At 41.3% G+C, this 21,361-nt stretch overlaps 1 protein-coding gene across 1 annotated transcript in view; it reads left to right on the forward strand.

The window, feature by feature from the left end:
* Positions 1 to 21,361, forward strand: part of tarbp1 (TAR (HIV-1) RNA binding protein 1) — a 183,163-nt gene that overhangs the window by 144,146 nt on the left and 17,656 nt on the right. The window contains exon 31 of the mRNA XM_048536298.2: positions 7,392 to 7,528. Within this exon, the coding sequence (XP_048392255.1) occupies positions 7,392 to 7,528 (137 nt within the window). The remainder of the gene's footprint in view (positions 1 to 7,391; positions 7,529 to 21,361) is intronic.

The following is a 21,361-nucleotide window of genomic DNA, read 5'->3' on the forward strand; positions in this document are numbered from 1 at the left end:
GATGTAAAAGAAATTTGAACTCTGAAATTGGTCACTCTATAGCTAAGTGTTAAGTTTGCAACTTGAGTGATGCCAGAGAGCTCCTGGACTCTCCATTACTCAGTTAAACAGAATCTTATGTTGTGTAATCGCATTTAATTTTATAACTTTAGGATCTATACCTTGATTTAATGTTGTAGATAAACAAATAGCAAAGGAATGCATATATAAATACATCAATGCCTAACATAGAGATATGTGAATGTAAAACTGATGTCCTCTCTTCTCTTTGAAGTTGTTATGAAATGATGCCAGACTCGCTTGTTTCTTCCTCCGAAGCAAAACTAAGTTTGCCAAAAATATTGACAAGATAAGGAATGTGTAGTAATTTGGTAGTACAGAATTCTATAGCGTAGTCACCAGAGAAATTGTTTCTGCTTGTAAAAGGGTCAAGATGCAATTTTGAAGTGTTTTGCAAGAGAAGCGACATGAGCTACAAAGAACTTTGTCACACAATCGGTGATTAGATTCTAAAATGCACTGCTAGGAAGTGTAGTGGAGATGGGTTCAGTTGAGGCTTTTAAGAGAGAATTAGATGGTTATTTAAATAGAAACAGCATGCAAGATGTGGGAAAGTGGCAGGAGATTGGTACTAAGTCAATGTGTGCAGGGGGATGGTGCAGATACTATGAGCTAAAAGGCCTTTTTTCATGCAGTAACAATTCTATGATTTGAATATTGCTGAAAAAGGCATATTTTGACATTTTTCATGCACTGACAGTATGTAAGAAAGATGGAGCACAGAAGTCACACTTTGAAGTTGTATGACTCAACTTTGAGTACTAGAGGCTGTAAAGTTCAGCTGCAAATTACGTGGTGTTTCTCTAGCTTGGATTGAGCACCATTGGAACACTGTAACAGGCAGAGGGCAGAGAAGTTAGCATGGCAGCAACATGGTTTCCAGGGAACAGTTGGTACGAATTAGCTATGGCAAACTAAACAGTAACACAAAAGGCATAGTTAATTGCAGACAGGAACAAACATGTACACACACTGCGCTTGTTCCAACTATTGTTCAAACATTGGAAAACATCTAATGTTGGATATTGTGCTTTAAGTTTTTCAAGCATGTGTTTCTGACTGTCAATGCTACTGTGATGCAAGGTGTCCAGGCTATGCATTCTAAAGACTGGCTTATTGAATCAGGATGTCCCTTCTGCTGTTTGAAACAAACAAGGCACTGACTGTATTCAACAAGAGCATGCTTCCAAAACTCAAATCATGGTATGCAATATGAGATTTACTCTTGCAGTTTGGACAACATTTTTGTAAATAGACCCGACTCTGTTTAGAATTATGCTGACAACCAGTTTAAGATTATCATCTAGGCTCACAGTGTTGTACACATGCTTATTGAAAACTACATGTTAAATGTACAAGTACAGATCTTTGTAGACAGAAAGACCATGTGCACATACTGCTCCTGTTCCTGTTCAAATAGAATAAAATGGATGACATTTGTTCTCTGGTTCAATCTTCAGATCAATGCCTTAATTATAGTCTGATTTAAATTTGAAGAAATATTGGTAGTTGCTGTTATTTACATTTTCCATGACATTGCTTCTACCCTGGACAGTCCTCTCGCCAACTCCTCAGTATGTACTTTTCATACAGTATGAAAATATTTCTTCCATTTATTGGACATTCTTGCAATTGTCTTGATAAGTGCAGGGTGAAAAACTTCAACAAAATGTCTTTTTTCAGTATTAAAGAATATAGGTAATTTTGCCTTCTGTCATGTTCCAGAATCCCTTCTGATTAACCAAGGTTTCATTTCCATTGACTTTAAATCTGCCATGCAAGAGAGGGTTCAACATTAAACATGTAACCATGCTTTATCATTAGCCATTCAAATGTAGTTACAACAAAATTGCAGTCTTGACTTGCATATCCTTGCTACATACCCTTGCTGCAAACTAACTATGGTAAAAACTGGCAATGAAAGCGATGTATTCAAAGCCAAATTCAAAATAATCACCTCTAAAGCAAGTGCTACTGGTGGTACATAGCCACAAGAAGTACATGGTGAAATGGTGTCAGTATCCACTGTTTCACCAATCAATCAAGTGTGAAATGTCAAGCAATGGACATGCTATGGGAGACAAGCCAGGAGAGTAAATGCAAAAATGAAGACTTGCATTTACATTGGTGATAATGGGAACTGCAGATGCTGGAGAATCCAAGATAATGAAATGTGAGGCTGGATGAACACAGCAGGTGCAGCAGCATCTCAGGAGCACAAAAGCTGACGTTTTGGGCCTAGACCCTCCTTCAGAGAGGGGGATGGGGTGAGGGTTCTGGAATAAATAGGGAGAGAGGGGGAGGCGGACCGAAGGTCCCCCTGCACACATAGGTGGAGAGGAGAGTATAGGTGGGGAGGTAGGGAGGGGATAGGTCAGTCCAGGGAAGATGGACAGGTCAAGGAGGTGGGATGAGTTTGGTAGGTAGGAGATGGAGGTGCGGCTTGAGGTGGGAGGAAGGGATGTGTGAGAGGAAGAACAGGTTAGGGAGACAGAGACAGGCTCGGCTGGTTTTGGGATGCAGTGGGTGAAGGAGAAGAGCTTGGCTGGTTGTGTGGTGCAGTGGCGGGAGGGGACGAACAGGGCTGGTTTTGGGATGCGGTGGGGGAAGGGGAGATTTTGAAGCTGGTGAAGTCCACATTGATACCATTGGGCTGCAGGTTTCCCAAGTGGAATATGAGTTGCTGTTCTTGCAACTTGCGGGTGGCATCATTGTGGCACTGCAGGAGGCCCATGATGGACATGTCATCTAAAGAATGGGAGGGGGAGTGGAAATGGTTTGCGACTGGGAGGTGCAGTTGTTTATTGCGAACCGAGCGGAGGTGTTCTGCAAAGCGGTCCCCAAGCCTCCGCTTGGTTTCCGCAATGTAGAGGTAGCCACACCGGGTACAGTGGATGCAGTATACCACATTGGCAGATGTGCAGGTGAACCTCTGCTTAATGTGGAAAGTCATCTTGGGGCCTGGGATAGGAGTAAGGTAGGAAGTGTGGGGGCAAGTGTAGCATATCCTGCGGTTGCAGGGGGAGGTGCCGGGTGTGGTGGGGTTGGAGGGCAGTGTGGAGCGAACAAGGGAGTCACGGAGAGAGTGGTCTCTCTGGAAAGCAGACAGGGGTGGGGATGGAAAAATGTCTTTGGTGGTGGGGTCGGATTGTAAATGGCGGAAGTGTCGGACGGTGATGCGTTGTGCCCAAAGAGGATACCCCTTGTTCTCACACACCACCCCACCAACCTCCGGATACAACGCATCATCCTCCGACACTTCCACTATCTGCAATCTGACCCCACCACCCAAGACATTTTTCCATCCCCACCCCTGTCTGCTTTCCGGAGAGACCACTCTCTCCGTGACTCCCTTGTTCGCTCCACACTGCCCTCCAACCCCACCACACCCGGCACCTTCCCCTGCAACCGCAGGAAATGCTACAATTGCCCCCAAACCTCCTCCCTCACCCCTATCCCAGGCCCCAAGATGACTTTCCACATTAAGCAGAGGTTCACCGGCGCATCTGCCAAAGTGGTATACTGCATCCACTGTACCCGGTGTGGCTTCCTCTACATTGGGGAAACCAAGCGGAGGCTTGGGGACCGCTTTGCAGAACACCTCCGCTCGGTTCGCAATAAACAACTGCACCTCCCAGTCGCAAACCATTTCCACTCCCCCTCCCATTCTTTAGATGACATGTCCATCATGGGCCTCCTGCAGTGCCACAATGATGCCACCCGAAGGTTGCAGGAACAGCAACTCATATTCCTCTTGGGAACCCTGCAGCCCAATGGTATCAATGTGGACTTCACCAGCTTCAAAATCTCCCCTTCCCCCACCGCATCCCAAAACCAGCCCAGTTCGTCCCCTCCCCCTACTGCACCACACAACCAGCCCAGCTCTTCCCCTCCACCCACTGCATCCCAAAACCAGTCAAGTCTGTCTCTGTCTCCCTAACCTGTTCTTCCTCTCACCCATCCCTTCCTCCCACCCCAAGCCGCACCCCCATCTCCTCCCTACTAACCTCATCCCACCTCCTTGACCTGTCCGTCTTCCCTGGACTGACCTATCCCCTCCCTACCTCCCCACCTATACTCTCCTCTCCACCTATCTTCTTTTCTCTCCATCTTCGGTCCGCCTCCCCCTCTCTCCCTATTTATTCCAGAACCCTCACCACATCTCCCCCTCTGATGAAGGGTCTAGGCCCGAAACGTCAGCTTTTGTGCTCCCGAGATGCTGCTGGGCCTGCTGTGTTCATCCAGCCTCACATTTCATTAACTTGCATTTACATATTGCCTTCACCACTTGAGGCTATTTCAAGATTTTTTTATAGAATGAAATGCTTTTGAAGTGTAAACACTGGTTGTGAAAGTGGCTGAGTGACAGGAAATAATAATAAGGTAGTAATTAATGGATATCTTTTGGACTGGGAAAAGAGTTATCGTGGAGTTCCCCTGGGATTGGCGTTGAAACCCTTGTTTTTCTTAATAGATATACACATATGTAGTTTACATGGCACAACACAATTACAAAATTTTGGATGGTATAAAATTTGGAAGTGTTGTGAACTGTTGAGAGAATAGTATAAAAGTTCAAAAGAATATAGATAAATTGGCGGAATGGGCAGATATGCGGCAAATGGAATTCATTGCAGAAAAAAGTGGTGATTCATTTTATTAGGAAGAATTCAGAATTTCAAATAAAACACACATTTTTAAAGGGGGTGAAGTTGCAGAAGCACTTGGAAGCAAAGTTTTTGAAGGTAGAAGAACAGGTTGAGAGAATAGTTTTATAAAGCATACAGTATCATAGGTTTGGCTCATACAGACATGAGTGCAAGATCAATGAAGTTATATTAACTCTGTATAAAGCATTGAATTGTCCTGAGCTGGAGCATTATGCCTAATTCTGGGTGCTCTGGTTTCTTCCCACAGCCCAAAGATATGCAGGTTAAGTGGATTGGCCCTGCTGAATTGTACTTGGTGTCCGGTGATGTGTAGGTGAGGTGGATTTGCCTTGGGAGATGCAGGGTTTCAGGGATAGGAGAGAGGGTACAAAACAAAGTTACTGGAAAAGCTCAGCAGGTCTGGCAGCATCTGTGGGGAAAATAATCAGATTTAACCTTTTGGGTCCAGTGACTCTTCCTCGGAAACCCTGCGTAAAGAAAAATTTTATTGGGTAGGGGGTGTTGGGTCTGGGTGGGATGCTCTTTTTTTCGGTCATTGCAGACTCGATAGGCTGACTGGCCTGCTTCCATGCTATAAGGGCTCTGTGACTCTAGCCTGAGCCTTCCCGTTCAGGAATAAGGATGCCATCACTGTGCCACGATTGAGCAGATTTTTAACATCAACAGCGATTGTCACTGAGCTATTAGTTTTTGGACCCAAGTCCTCACAACATTAATCTGGTGTTATGGGTCACTACTGCAGTACAATTACCATTGCGCTACAGCCTCTTCATTATGGCGGAAACTTAGACATTTCCGGCATAGGACGTTGTTCTGACTTGTTACGTCCAAGCGGATAGACAAAGATCAGACAAGACGCCAGTTTACATACAGGAAGGTGGTGATGTTGAGATGTAGATTGACCAGAACGCCAAAGTGTGCTCCTATATGCCCTTTCTAACAGCAACAGTGGGATCTTTTTAACAGACATCAGAGGGCAAGCAAAGCTTGGTTTAATTTCTAATTTTAAAATCATTACTTTTGAAAGTGCAGCACTCCCTCACTGAAATACCATGTTAGGTTGTGGGTTGAGTCCTTCAGCTCTGGAGTGGGACTTGTGCTAGCTACCAGTTGGTTCAGAAGCAAGCCTACTAAGTCTGCTATTTTTGAGAGTCATAAGGTATTGAGCAGATCCAATGTGATACTTCAAATGTGCAGCTCTTTCTGTCACATAGATTTAAGATTTTTTAGAAGGTCAAATGATATGGCTGTTGACAATAATTTAACCTTCTCATCTAGAGATATCTTGCTGTTTTGCAGCTTGCTTAAAGCAAACAGTGGGCTTTGTTGTGATAACCTGCCAGTTAAATGAAGTACAGTCTGGACAGAAGTGAACGTAGGGCCGAAGGTTTGTACCTATGGGTTTCTGCAAACCCAAATGCACATTACCACCCTCTGTAATGGAAATTTGCCACTTTGACCAAGAATGGATGTGAAAAGTGGAGTGGTGGTGGTGAGAGAGATGTTAAAACCATGCAGCCTGTTTCACAGCATTTCATGGCTTTCAGAATAGGTATGCACACAGCAGCAGCCCATGCATGTTCCTGAATTCATCTGAAAGGAGAAAACCATGACAGAAACTTGTATTTATATAGTCAGTTTAATGCACAAAACTTCCCAAGGTGCAAACAGGAGAACAGTGCCAAGCAGCACAGAGACGTTAGGATGAGGAGCCAAAAAATGGTCAAAGATGTGGGTTTTAAGGACCATCTTAAAAGAAAGGAAATGGAGAAATTTGAGGAATGAGTTTTGAAGCTTAAGATCCAACCAGCCAAAAACATTGGCAGTTAAAATTGGTGATGTGCAAGAGATCAGAATTAGAGGAGTGCAGTTACCTTGTTCAAAAAGGGTGATAATTTAACATTTTTTTTAAAAGGTGACATTCTTAAGCACATAACTTGAAAAGTTGAGATTATTCCTTATTAAAAAGGAGAATAGAAGCCTTGATGTAAAATGGTAAAATTTTCATTTTATGTTACTCACATTGCGTCTAATCTTTGAAGGTGATGAACGTATTTCTGCACTAATGGTAAGAGGATGACTCAATACTGTCAGCACATGGTCTGCTGATTTCTCATCTTCAAACTAAAATAAATCCAATGAGATACTCCTTCCAGCTGTGCTGAATATCACAGAATCACTGCGATGCAGATAGAGACCATTTGGCAAATCGAATTTCAGTGACCCTTAGAGCATCCCACCCTATCCTCCCAACCCTGAATTTACCACAGTTAACCCAGCTAGACTGCACATCCCTGAATATTTATGGATTATGTGTATGTGCCATGTACATTGATAAAGTTGACTGGCTGTGCCAGGTTAGGAGTTTGTGAGAGCTCATGATAGCCACAAAACTGGAAGGAGCAGATTTTGTATGGCAAGGTGCCTCTCTAACAATTTTATGATAATCCTCTTTGATATTCTACATTAGAAGTTTTTGCATTTCCTTTTACTGTTGATCTGGCTTCAAAAGTTGGGATAATGAGAGCTGTTGATATTTGAGGGACTGGGGCACCTAGTTGAAGAAAGAAGGCAAAATTCCAGTTGTTGCTCACTGAAATGTGAGGATATTAAATTTGTCAAACTATTTTGTTTCCTGACTTCAATTTCTTTGTTTAATAGGTGAGACCTCCTCAGTTGGTTGAATATCTGCAGCAAAAGAAAACTGAAGGACATACAATCATTGGAGTGGAGCAGACAGCCAACAGCCATAATCTTGCACAGTATAGCTTCCCAGAAAAAACATTGCTTTTGCTTGGGTGAGTTACATGCTAAAAATAATCTTGGCACAGCTCACTCCAATATATTTGAAGGAGCTATGTTTCTGTACTGATAACTAGTTGAACTTAACAGAACTGATTGAGAGTAGGCTTCTTTCACATGCCTGTGATTTGAGAACAAAAGGTAAGCCACAAAAGATAATTGAGCTACATTTTTACACATTCATATGTGAAACGGATGTTTTATTCTTGATATAATTCTGCGTATCCAAAAATGGCCCCAAGCATCTCATCAATCATGCTGCTTTGTCACTTGGTTGAAATAAACACAATTTGATTTCTGGGTGTTTTTTGATGTTCTTTGGGTATGGAACCAGAAATAAATAAAGAAACACCCAAAAATCTCCCATTCCTCACAGCAGACTCCAACCTAAGTCAAGCTAGAAGTGTGATGTGAACTCGGCAGATTAGAATGGGATTGAAATAAGCCAAGTACTGACTCTTGCTTTACGTTTAAGGAATTGCCTTGTTTGCAGCAAAACGTCTGTCTTCCAAACATGCAATAGAGGGGGCATTCAGGCCAGTAGATTTGTTATCCCTCTGGGATCTATAGTGCACATGTTAGATCAACAAAAACAAAGTGTTGCATCTGTCAGATGTAAAACCCTTGGGTGTTTAGTAAAGGGGCCTGGCCTGGGTCCTCCTCTTCACCACCGACAACAGTCGCAATTCCCTCCTGCCCGCAGCCAAGACAATGGTACTGTTATCTATGTATGAAAAATATAAAATGTACAGGCAGTTGTTGGCAGACATTCCTGATACTTTGACTAAAATTGAAGCCTTGCAAGTTTTCAGTGCAGCAAAGCTTAAACTGTTGTTTTTGTTTCCTTTTGCCTTATATTTACCTCTTTTCATAACCCTTTCACTCCACCAGAGCCACATTGGTGCCAATACAAAACATATTTGTCGGGCAACGAGCCATTTCATGTTTGATCCCCATCCTGTGCTAAGTTGGTCAGTCTCCACTGGGCAACAGAACGGACTCTGAAATAGCTCCGTGCTTTTACCATGAGGCTTCACTCTTTATAATAACTGAACTTGCATATGTGAAATTTGGATATGCTGAGCTTGAGCTCAGCTGCAGTGCCTCTTTTCTTCCACATACAATCTAAAAGTCTCACCTGAGGCACGTACAGAATAACATGCATTTTCAATATCGAGATCATAGCTCAGATTGTCCTGAGACCACACGCCATTGTTGCTCCTTCTACATCAGAGAGAGTTTTTTTTTCAACACACTGAAAAGAAAATTGTTAGTGACTTATGCCATTAGTTTCACTGCTCCATATTTTTGTGACATGTTTTCTGAGACTTTTTCACTGATTTGAAAACAGTTGGCTGTAATAATCATAGCGCTGCCCTTTTAAAATTAACAACAGTCACAGCTTTTCTGCATCTAAGCAAGTTTTATACCATCATCACTTGGGCTTAAAAACGGAAAAGGTGGTGGTGTGCATTGTTGTTCTACGGTGGAGTTTATCTTCCAATTAATAATTTATTACCATTGGAAAGATTAAACTAATGGGTCCTTTTAAGTATTTGCTTCCTGCACCTGGGAGTTTTATACACTGCTTTAGTTGCTATGGCTTAGAAGTGAAATACTGGCAATGTAGAGCAAGATGTCAACAGCAAAATCAGTGCATTAGGCTGTGATATTTATGGTGCATATCACTACTTTCATTGCAAGAACATCTCAACCATTCGTACGTGATGGATGTTTATGAATTAATAGTGATGCTAGGGAGTACATGCCTTCAGTTCTGAATGAAGGTGGATTAGATAAAGACAAGATAAAGAAATATGGTCTTTATTATCTGCTTCCACGTCTAGCAGCTACAACACATCATCTGCATGCCATCTTTATCATGTGTTATTAAATTTATTTCTCATAGTGGAGTTTTTTTTAAATAATGCATGAGCTACTAATAGATTTCACTGCTGCTAGTGAGCCAATCAATCACTTACTTCCTTCACTGTTGCATCGCACTTTAATTCAGTTTGGAATTGTCTGAATCTATAGACCTGCCCTACTGGCTGTTCAAACTCTATGTCAAATTGTTGCCATGCCATCTGTTGTAGGAAGCAATTTATGTCTCCTACGTCTACTGCAGATTGAAAAGGATAGAAAATGGAGCACTTCTTTATCCTCTACCCTACATAAACCAAGTTCTCATCTGTCTCACTCGTGCCCAGACTTGTCTCTGTTTGTTCTCAAACTCTGTTTCATACCATGCAGTAATGAGGCAATACAATCTATTTTTTAAAATTCTATGCATATGGTAAATTGAACAACATCTAAATTTAAGGCTGCGAACCATAAGTTCTTACAGACATTCTTAGCAGCTTTTAATATGCACATACTCTTGTTCAGCAATTATGCTGTGTAAATGTTCTTGACTCAGTTTCATCTTTTTTTGTATTCACATACACAAAGTGTGTATTTAACTTTTTGTATGTACTGGAAAATACTACTCAGTAGTGACAGTTGTATCTTGAGAAATTGAGAGTAGGCCGTTAATCCTTTCAAGTCATTACTATATTAAAATACCCTGGTCATCACCACTGAACTACTTATAATGCATAGTACCATTGATTTATGGAGTAAATAATGTATGATTTTAGTTGGAACCCATTTTGATGAAGTGATATTGGTTAGGTTATGTAATAATGTTGTCACAAAAATTAATTTGACAAGTTTGTCACTCTGCTGTTGTTTTAAAAATTAGGTTGACCACAAATCTTAAACTTCACCAGAAAAAGTATCTGCAGCTTATTTTCAGTTTTTTTTATTTTTACAAAACAATGGGATGTGAAGTTGAGTACATAGAAATGGTGATTGTAACACAAGAAGCCAGTCAGCCTGTCACGTCTGTTACAGTGCACGGTAAGAGTCACGGTAAGAGCTACCCTCCCAACTTCTAGTACAGCCCAATAAGAGGATCGTCTTGGTTACTGTCTGCAGCCCTGTCGATAAATAATTTTGCGCAGTTGGTGATTGTTCTTCATTAAAGTTATAAACAAAGTTAAAGATTTACGAACATACACATTAGAAGCAGAAGCGGGCAGTTCCACCATGAATAAGATTAGATTAGATTCCCTACAGTATGGAAACAGGCCCTTTGGCCCAATAAGTCCACACCGCCCCTTGAAGCATCCCACCCAGACCCATCCCCCTATAACCCACACACCCCTGAACACTACAGGCAATTTAACATGGCCAATCCACCTAACCGGCACATCTTTGGACTGTGAGAGGAAACCGGAGCACCCGGAGGAAACCCACGCAGACACTGGGAGAATGCACAAACTCCACACAGACCGTCGCCGGAGGCTGGAATCGAACCCAGGTCCCTCGCGCTGTGAGGCTGCAGTGCTAACCACTGAGTCACCTTGCCGCTAGATCATGGCTATTCTCCGCTTAATTACCCAATCCTGTTTTGAAGACTGTAAAATTACTAATTTTTGTGGATTTGAGTTTGAAAGATTGTGGTTACCTAGGTTTCTTTTTAAAAGGCGTTAATGAGGGTCTTAAGATTCTTTTTGAACAAGGCATTTTTTTTGGTCGTCACATGTTATGTACTAACTGTCAGTTAGTTGGATATCATCTGCCTGAGTTTATGACTATCAGGTTTCATTGTCTGCTTTGGAGATTGTTTGTTTGGAATTCTTGCCAAAGGAAAAGAGCTTCCAGGTTTACCTCTCCTGTTTCAGGAAAAAGTCCTTGTTGAGAATCCAGTACGATACCTGATTGTCCCCTTGAAAAATGTCCAGAAGAATTCTTGAATCTTCTTCAAAAGGCCAAGTTTGAAAAGATCAGCTGAAATGTAGGGAGCTGTCAGATATATCTACAAATAACTGGGTTGTAATAGGGGATTTTAATTTTTCAAACATTGATTGGGACTGCCATAATGTTAAGGGTTTGGATGGTGTGGAAGTTGTTAAATATGTTCATGATCATTTTCTTTATCAATATATAAATGTACTTACTTGGGAAGGAGCAAACCTTGACCTTCTGTTGGGCGATAAGGCAGGGCTAGTGACTGAAGGATTAGTAGAGGAACTGTTTGGACCTAGTGGTCACAATCCACTTAGTTTCAAAATAGCTATGGAAAAGGATAGGCCTTCCATAAAAGTTAAAGTTCTTTTTTTGAGCAAGGCAAATTTTAATGGTGTGAAACAGGATTGTTCACGGTATCAAACTTCAACAGTATGAGGACTGATAGCTGGGCTGTTGGGAGTGCAGGCGTTTGAGTGTATCCAGTAGACCCTGAGCTGCTGAATGTAAGTCTCCATGACAACTGCTAACCTGCCCATGGAGACAGCCAGACAACTGCGTACTTCAGGTGATTGGATCCCTACAATGTAGAGCACAGAACAGGCCCTTCGGCCCTCGATGTTGCGCCAACCTGTGAACTAATCTAAGCCCCTCCCCCTACACTATCCCATCATCATCCAAGGGCTGTTTAAATGCCCCTAATGTGGCTGAGTTAACTACATTGGCAGGCAGGGCATTCCACGCTCTTACCACTCTCTGAGTAGAGAACCTGCCTCTGACATCTGACTTAAATCTATCACCCGTCAATTTGCAGCTGTGCCCCCTCGTACAAACTGAAGTCATCATCCTCAGAAAAAGCCTCTCACTGTCCACCCTATCTAATCCTCTGATCATCTTGTATGTCTCTATTAAATCCCCTCTTAGCCTCCTTCTCTCCAATGAGAACTGACCCAAGTCCCTCAGCCTTTCTTCATAGGGCCTGCACTCCACACCAGGCAACATCCTGGTAAATCTCCTCTGCACCTTTTCCAATGCTTCCACATCCATCCTGTATTGGGGCGACCAGAACTGCACGCAATATTCCAAATGAGGCCGCACTAGTGTTTTGTACAGTTGCAGCATGACATCATGGCTCTGGAACTTAATCCCTCTACCAATGAAACCTAACACACCGTTAGCCGCCTTAACAGCACTATCAACCTGGGTGGCAACTTTCAGAGATCTATGTACATGGACACCAAGATCCCTCTGGACATCCACACTACCAAGAATCTTTCCATTGACCCGGTATTCTGCCTTCCTATTATTCGTCCCAAAGTGAATCACCTCACATTTATCTGTATTAAACTCCATTTGCCACTTTTCAGCCCTTTTCTGCAGTTTATCCAAATCTCCCTGCAACATTCTTCCACACTGTCCACCACTCCACCGACTTTAGTGTCATCTGCAAACTTACTAACCCATCCACCTATGCCTGCATCCAAGTCATTTATAAAAATGACAAACAGCAGTGGTCCCAAAACACATCCTTGAGGCACACCACTAGTGACCTGACTCCAGGCTGAATATTTTCCATCAACCACCACTCGTTGCTTTCTTACAGAAAGCCAGTTTCTAATCCAAACTGCTAAATCTCCCTCAATCCCGTGCCTGTGTATTTTCTCCAAAAATACACAGGCACGGGATTGAGGGAGATTTAGCAGTTTGGATTAGAAAGTGCCTGCATCCCTGCAGTTTCTGGGCTATGAGGGCCATTACCTTCCACATACCTCTACTGCTCCTGTCCCTCCTTGTGTGTTTGGACAAAGACCTTGATTACCTTCACTACTGGCTCCCTTCCTGCCTGAGCCTGACAGGTACCTGACCTCTGGTAGTCCTCAGTGTGCCAGTGGCCTGCGGTATTGTTCTTGGCCAGCAGTGAAACTATCAGACTAAGGTGCTTACCAGCTTGTGCTGTCAAACTTTCTAACACTATGTTTCCACTGTGGTGTCAATATCTGAGCTAGCAGTTGATTAGGCAACAGCCTTGCTCTGAAGCCGGGGGAAACTCCCTTGTGTCATGGAGGTGGCGTTTGGTGGAGCAGCCCATTTCTCCTCACGAGCTGTGGATCCTTTGCTAGCACCTACAAGACTTGAGAGAAGAGGTGTTGTGCTTAATGGTTATATTTAGTGTGTAGTGAGTGACACTGACAGTGGGGTCATTCTGAGTGTTGCATTGGAGTGGAGAATGGTTCTTTATTCATGAATGGTATTTTATTCGTTTGTTGGGATATGGATGTCTTGGCATACCCACAGAAGTTGTTCCAGCCTTCTCATGCAGGGTGCAGGATTCTGTTCTCTTACAGGGTGTCTAAACTCTAGTCAGGCACACTTTCTGTTCTGTCCTGTCATAAGAGAAAGGAAGGGACTGAGTGAGATGCAAGTGGTCAAAAGATAATATGACATGGCGGAAGAGTGGGCACCACTGAGGCCATGCATGGTTAGTGATGTGGGTGTTTGGGGTGGGGGGGATGCAAATGAGTGAAGGCAGTTGTTGCAGGTTGTAGTGAGAGTGGTAGAGCGGGAGCTTTGTAAGGAGGTGAGTGAAGTAGCAGAATAGATTGAGTGTAGGGTAGCGCGGAGAAGAGTATAACGCTTACGCTGCTGATTGACACTCATGTGACATTGGCCTTTCCTTGAAAGCTTAGACATTGCATTGACCTCAGTTCTGACATCGAATCAAGGTCTGGTGCCATAGCCTTTTCTGCTGGTACTCCAGAAAGAAGACTTCTCCTTTGCACCAGCCACTCCACCAGGACCTCCAGCTGCTGCTTCTCCCACATCTTCAAAATGATTTGTCAGCTACCAAACCAAGCTGCCAGTGCTCATCTGGGTACAGGACAGCCTTTCAAATGTGGCATGATCACCAGGGACTCTGGTCTTTCACCATATACCCAGTGAGTGGTGAATTGTTGTAGGAGTTGGTAGGATGGGCCGATATCTGACAAGGGGTCACTGTAGGGTTGGTGTAGATTGCCAATGAGTTTGGTAAGATGCAGCGAGAGGTATCACTGGACTCTGAAACTTGACAAAACTTGTGCTTTAGACTGAATCTTGCCTTTGTTTTGGTTATATAGCTTTTTGGAACAGTGAGTTAGAATCTTTGAGACAGAAGTGGCACCAGGAGTCTTTGAATTGAGGGAAAACTGCCTAACAGCTCCCTTTGAATTGGACCATCTGCAGTTTGTTAATGACCTGAGTGCGCAGTGCATTCTGAGACATCCAGAATCTTGCAAATAAGAAGCATCTCTTTTGGGTTCTGCTTGAAAAGACTAAAAACCTAGAAGCTCTAAACACATAACTTTGGTACAAGACCTAGGTTTACTTGATCAGCTATTGAAGCAAAGATCAGTCATCAGTCTGCTGACAATATTGTGTCACCAACATTTAGAAGATCAAAAGAACAGTGAGAAACAACTCATCCACCTTTGTAGCCTGATTGCTTGAATTACAGCATTTGTTTTTCCCTCTCTGTATATTTCCACCTCGAGTATTCGCGTCAAACTATCTGTTTTTGACTCTTTTACTCACAAATGTCTGTGTGTGTTTGGGACTTTAAAGGATGTAAAGTTAACTTGCATAGTCATAATTAATAATCCATTACTTTTGGTATTTGTTGAAGAATAAGTTTGTTTACAATAAGTAGTTATTTTCCTGTTAATAATGAAACTGCGTCTGCATTATACATGTCCTGAATAGCAATCTGACAGGTACATAGATTATTTCAGTGGTTTAATTAGGTAGTTACACATTTGTGGCAACTTATGGAATTGTATAGTAATAGTTGATTGGTTACAAGAAGTTTGTAATATAAGCATGTATGTGGTTTAAGCTTCACACAAAAGCATGCAAAACCTGTGTTTATACTGTATGTTCTGGAGGAGGGTCACCGGACTTGAAACATTAATTCTGCTTTCTCTCCACAGATGCTGCCACACTGGAGTTTCTCCAGAAATTTCTATTTGTTTTGTACTGTATGTAATCCTTTTAATACTCATGAATAGAGGTTATATCAAACGTATAAAAATATGAGCTGTCGAATTAATTCTTATCGAGAAATTACCAATGCTATTTAAATACCATTGTAATTAATGATTTGGTAACCTAAATGGATCAGCAAGTGAGACCAGGCATTAGTAATTTTCGCACTTGCATGTTTTATGGAAGTGTAAACAGATTTGCATTTAGCACAGTCACAGTATTTATTTAAAAACCAGTTTCATCAACAAAGTTATCTCAAATCACTATTTTCCCTTGTCTAAGTCACTGTTAAAAATAGTACATTGCATTGGAGTGCTTTGAGATTGAGATGTTCTGTTAAGGCCCAGACTAAATAAAGCATTTTGTTTGTTACTCACTTACGAAAATGCATTTAGCATATTTATAATAGGTATTATATGGAATTCTGTAATTTATTGCTTATTACCTTAGTAACTCACTTGCTATGCTGCAGTGATCCACAAAGATATTTGTTCCTTGCTGGGGTACGTTTCCGTAGACACCAGTCGCTCTGCAGTACATCACACAGCTAACTAAGAATTACAAGGGCAATCTGCTAAAAATGCAAGAAATCTGAAATGTAGCTGGGGGAAGAAAAGGAAGTATTCAACACTGGTGTTCCCTCTAAGCTGTCCATACGCACAGCACCAAAGTGTTCTAGAGGACACGATGCAGGCTGCTTGCAAGTTATCTGCTTTAAAGGTTACGCCACGTAGGAGTCGGGCAGCATTTGTGGAGAGTGAAATGGGCATAATATTTCAAATTAATATTCTGATGAAAGGCCAGAGTATTAACCCACATATTACGTGGCAATTAATAGGCTGATTTGTTGTTGGGGCAACAAATAAAGCTCATTTGTATGCATGTATGTGTTTCTACATACAGGGCTATGTAAATATTCAGAAGGAGCCGAAGCCTACCTTATTTTCTTCTACTATTGAGGTGGTTGGGAAGCTGCTACCGTTTTAGCTGACAGGATCAGCAAACTGGGCACAATCTAGCCATTAAAATTTCTTGATTCATGTTGTTCGGTTACTCAGTTCCTTAACCAGCTGAGATGTCAAGGGAGTTTAAAGCAGTCAATTGTTTAATCATTATTATGATAAACCTGTTTTTCTTGGTGCTTATAGCTAGTTTGTCATCCCAGAGTTCAACTGATGAGCCTGATTTATGATAATGGGTTTCAACTTCATAAATTGTATGTTTAAAAAATATTCAAAAAGGACCATAATTAACAATAGGGAGTAAATGTAAAAACAAATTTGAATTGCAAGATAAGCTGATTTAGGTGACTTTGAATTACTAAAGGCTACTTTCAGTTCATAGTTAAGATGCCAACTTTTTGTGTGCATGATATTGTCAATGCTTTGCAGAGCCCAGCTAGATAATATTATCAAAATGATAAAAATGTCAAAATTTAAAAACATTCTTTTTTTCTAAAAGTTTGATATTCAGTTACAATTAATTCTTACACACTTGTGGTTTCATAAAATATTTTTTTTGGTGACAGAACTCCTTTTTCTAATTGCTGTACAAAAAGGTTTTATTAATTCTGTTGCTCCATGGATTTACTTGGCCACCATGTTTCATAGAATAGCTGAACCTTCCATGGAAAGCTTCAAAGTTGATTTTAGTATCTGCTGAATTTGATGCTAATTAATGTGCTACAGTTGGCCTCGTCATCTTTTTGGAATAGCAAAGGAAAAGATCAGCTGGGTTTCCCCATTCCTTATTCATATCTGGTGACCTCTGCTGAATTGCATGTAGATGGGACTGGGTTACTCATCACAGTTAAATAGCTTTCTCCAGTTATTGTCCAGCATGGATGTTTAGGTGTGACTGCTATAGAGTGAACTGTGGTTCACTGAAGATGTGGAGAAAATTGGCCAAAAGGGGGAAAATATTCAGTGGAAAGCTTGAAAATGATATAGTATTCAAATGTTTGAAAGCATTTTTAGAGGTTTGATTTTTTAAAAAAATTACTTGTGTTACATGTTTCTCAGTTTTAATTTTCCTTAGCGCTGTCTCCAGGAACATTGCTATATCTTGTTTAATCAGGTATAAATTGTCCAGTAGATCTGTGTAGCAAATTTATACCTTGTGGACCACTGTATTCAATTTGCAAGCATCTACAGCATTAGAGCACAACATTCAAAATTAAAAATTGACTCATTTAAAAAATGAAGAGTTCAGATGTATATCATCAGGAAATGTTAAAGTAAACTATATATTTGGGTGGAAGAAACAACTCGCAGTTCCTTGAGAGAGATGGGACTGAGAAAAATGAGAAAGAGTGGTAGGCGGAATTTTCTTGCAAAAGGGCACTGAAATATTCAGCCTCATTATCACTTCCAATGTAATATTACCAGAGCAAAGAAATTTACACCAAAGCTGAAAGGCCATGCACCATAGTGTAGCCACTATGTCAAAGTAATCTTCAACTAGATCCACTACTCTGCTTTCTCTTCATAGGTGTATTCTTCCCTTTTCAAACATTTGCTTTCACTTTCCTAAAATGATGGTCGCTTCTTTGAAAACTATCCATGGTAAAATGTACCTGTGGTAACAACCAATTGCTCAAACAATAGACTGTGAAAGTGGGAAGTGTTGCTGCAGCTGCACACAGCATTTGAGAGACCACACCTGGAGTATTGTATACAGTTTGATTCCCTTACTTGAGGAAGACATAGTTGCATTGGAGGCATTTCAGTGGAAGTTCACTCGATTGTTTCCAGAGATGAGGGGCGTACCTTATTAGAAGAAATTGAGCAGTTTAGGACCAAACACTCCAGAGTTTAGATGAATAAGTGGAGATCTAATTGGGGTATAGAAGAGTTTCAAGGGGATTGACAAAGTAGACGTAGAGCAGACATTTCCCCTTGTGGAGCAATCTAGAACATGAGATCATAGTTTTAAGATAAAGGATAGCAGATTTAAAATAGATGAGGAGAGATTATAACTTCTCACAGGCTCATGAATCTATGGAATTCATTAATGCAGATTACGGTGGATGGTAGGACACTGGATAAATTGAAGGATAAGTTAGACAAATTTTTAATTAGTAATTGGTTGGAGGGTTATAGAGAACAGGCGGAAAAGTGGAGTTGAGGCCGAAATGAGGTCAGCCGTAATTCTGTTGAATAGCAGAGTAGGCTCAAGGGGCTGAATTGCCCACTTCTAATAGTTCTCATATTCCAGTGATAAATTATACCTTGATGTAATGTCCTTCTGCCCATGGGTATTTTAGTTAAAACTCTTTTTGTCATCAATTTAAATTGGTGTAGCTTAAGAAACCAGAAAGAATAGACTTCCTCCTAAATCTTTTGAAAACTTATTACAAATATTTTAAAAATCCTTGCTGCATTTCCTTTCAGCCTCCTCTGCCAATCACTTCTGTTAGCTGTGGTTTCACATCTCAAGTATCCTCCTGGTAAATCTATGGTGTATGCTGCCTCGGTTCATAATGCCATTTCTATAATAAGAATGTTAATACTGAGCATATAACCATCCCTTATGTGAGCTTATCTCAAACTGCTGTATGCTGTGTGCTTTTATTGAATGTATGTAATTATATGTATAATGGTGCACAGAAAATTTGAAAAATATGCAGTCAGTTTTGGCTCTGTCAAGTATTTACATTTTATATGAGTACTTCTCTTGTTTGGGTGTGTAATTAGCTACTGAGAGATTAGGAATAGTTACTGTACAGTACATCAGGCAGACTAACACACAAGAAGCTGTCCATTTGCTTTTGCCTGAATCCTCCTATTCTGTTTGGTGTTTGTTTGTGCCTTCCCTGTGGAACACTATTAATGAGCCATGTTGTGAGCCATGTTTTAATTTTCTTTTCCTTCTGTTGATGGCAGAAATCTTACATTGCAAGCACCTCAGAAAAAACAATTGCATTATTTCGTATGGTGGACATAATACCATTTAGTCTCTAACAATTTTACTGAGAAGCCAAAGAGGTCACTGCTTATAGAACAGAGTACGACTGCACATACATTGACAATGAAAACAAAAAATGCTTGAAAGACTCAGCAGGCCCAGAGTGAAGCAGAACATTTTACATCTAGTATGATTTTTCTTCAAAGCTGAATATTGACAAATCTACGTGAGCTAAGCTAAGAGATGTTTAAAAGCTTGCCATATGCAACCTGGTTGGTAGAAACCGGGGATAAATCAAACTAATCGCAGGTTTCTCAACCCAGTACAAATGTAGGTCAAGAAAATGTATGTATGCCTTATTTAATATGTGGAGAGGAGAGAAGAAAGTCAGAACGCCACTGACTGCAGTGGAATGGTGGAGTAGGGTGAGAAATGTCAAAGGAGGAAGCACTTCCACTTTTACCCTGAACTGTTATTTGCTGCTGCTTTCTTTTTGTTTTGGTACCAGTGTATCTGTTGCAATTTTGGCAGCATTGAGGCTTATGCAGCATAGAGGTTATTACTCAGCAGGAGCAAGGTGATTGGTATGTATTGAGTAAGAGCTGAGGGACTAATACTGCACAGAAGCTTTGGTGAGAAAAGCTGACCACAACTAACAGACCCATGTGCATTGCATTAAAAGTAAGACATTTATTTCAAAATGGTTTTGGGTGAAATCTACTGGGAAAACAGGAAGTGTGGAGCAAAATGCTTTGTCATGCAGATGGCTACCATGCTTCAATTTGATTTGTCATCGTCGGATTTGCATCATGCCATGGGGTAGTCAAGAGCTGTGTAGATCAGTAGCCCTTAACCTCATGATGTGTGAATAAATCTTTATTTCTGTTTCACTCATTAGATAATATAGATGTGTATGTTACTGAATTGATGCACCCATGCAACTGATAAATGTCACTTGCAGTTAACAGAGTTTTGAGCAAATATTTTCTGAAACCAACAGTAAGTTTCTGAGGAATCAACAAATGCATCATTCTCATATGCACCAGTAGCATGTCTTGGAAAAAGAAACTGACCAGGTTCAAAAGTATATTCGACTCATACAAAAGCAAAATACTGCAGATTCTGGAAATCTGAAATAGCACAAAATGCACAAAAGCTCAGCAGGTTAGGCAAAGGAGTTAGAATATTATCTATGAAAAGGAAGCCATTAATGGTAAATAGAAGTTCCTTGTATTTTGACAAATTGTTATACATTAGATTAATTTAAAAGTGTAGGGCAAGTCTCTGAGTAATATGTTACAATAAATCAAAAATCTTGAATTTCATCAAATAGCCTCTGTTTTAAACTGAGGATTTCTATGATATGTCTATGAATTTCTGATTATATAAAAAGAATCTAATTGGAGTGTCATACTTTTTCTGTAGGAAATATCAATATCCTCACAAATCCCAAATTGTTTCCAGCACAACTGTAAAACATTACAACATTACCGGTGATCAGAGATAACAGGAACGGCAGATGCTGCAGAATCCAAGATAACAAAGTGTGAAGCTGGATGAACACAGGCCAAGCAGCATCCCAGGAGCACAAAAGCTGACATTTCGGGCCTAGACCCTTCATCAGAGAGGGGGATGGGGAGCGGGTTCTGAAATAAATAGGGAGAAAGGGGGAGGCGGCCCAAAGATGGGGAGAGGAGAGTATGGGTGGAGAGGTAGGGAGGGGATAGGTCAGTCCGGGGAGGACGGACAGGTCAAGGAGGTGTGATGAGGTTAGTAGGTGGGAAATGGAGGTGCGGCTTGAGGTGGGAGCAGGAGAGGATAGGTGAGAGGAAGAACAGGTTAGGGAGGCGGGGACGAACTGGGCTGGTTTTGGGATGCAGTGGCGGAAGGGGACGAGCTGGTTGATTTTGGGATGTAGTGGGGGAGGGGGAGATTTTGAAGTCCGTGAAGCCCACGTTGATACTACTGGGTTGCAGGGTTCCCAAGCCTGTTCCCAATTCCTTCGCCTCTGCTGCATCTGCTCCCAGGATGAGGCATTCCACTCCTGTACATCCCAGATGGCTGTATTCTTCAAGGAGCACAACTGCACCCCCCTCCCCAACCCCCACAGT

This window comes from Stegostoma tigrinum, chromosome 9, assembly GCF_030684315.1.
Source record: "Stegostoma tigrinum isolate sSteTig4 chromosome 9, sSteTig4.hap1, whole genome shotgun sequence".
Classification (NCBI taxonomy): domain Eukaryota; kingdom Metazoa; phylum Chordata; class Chondrichthyes; order Orectolobiformes; family Stegostomatidae; genus Stegostoma; species Stegostoma tigrinum.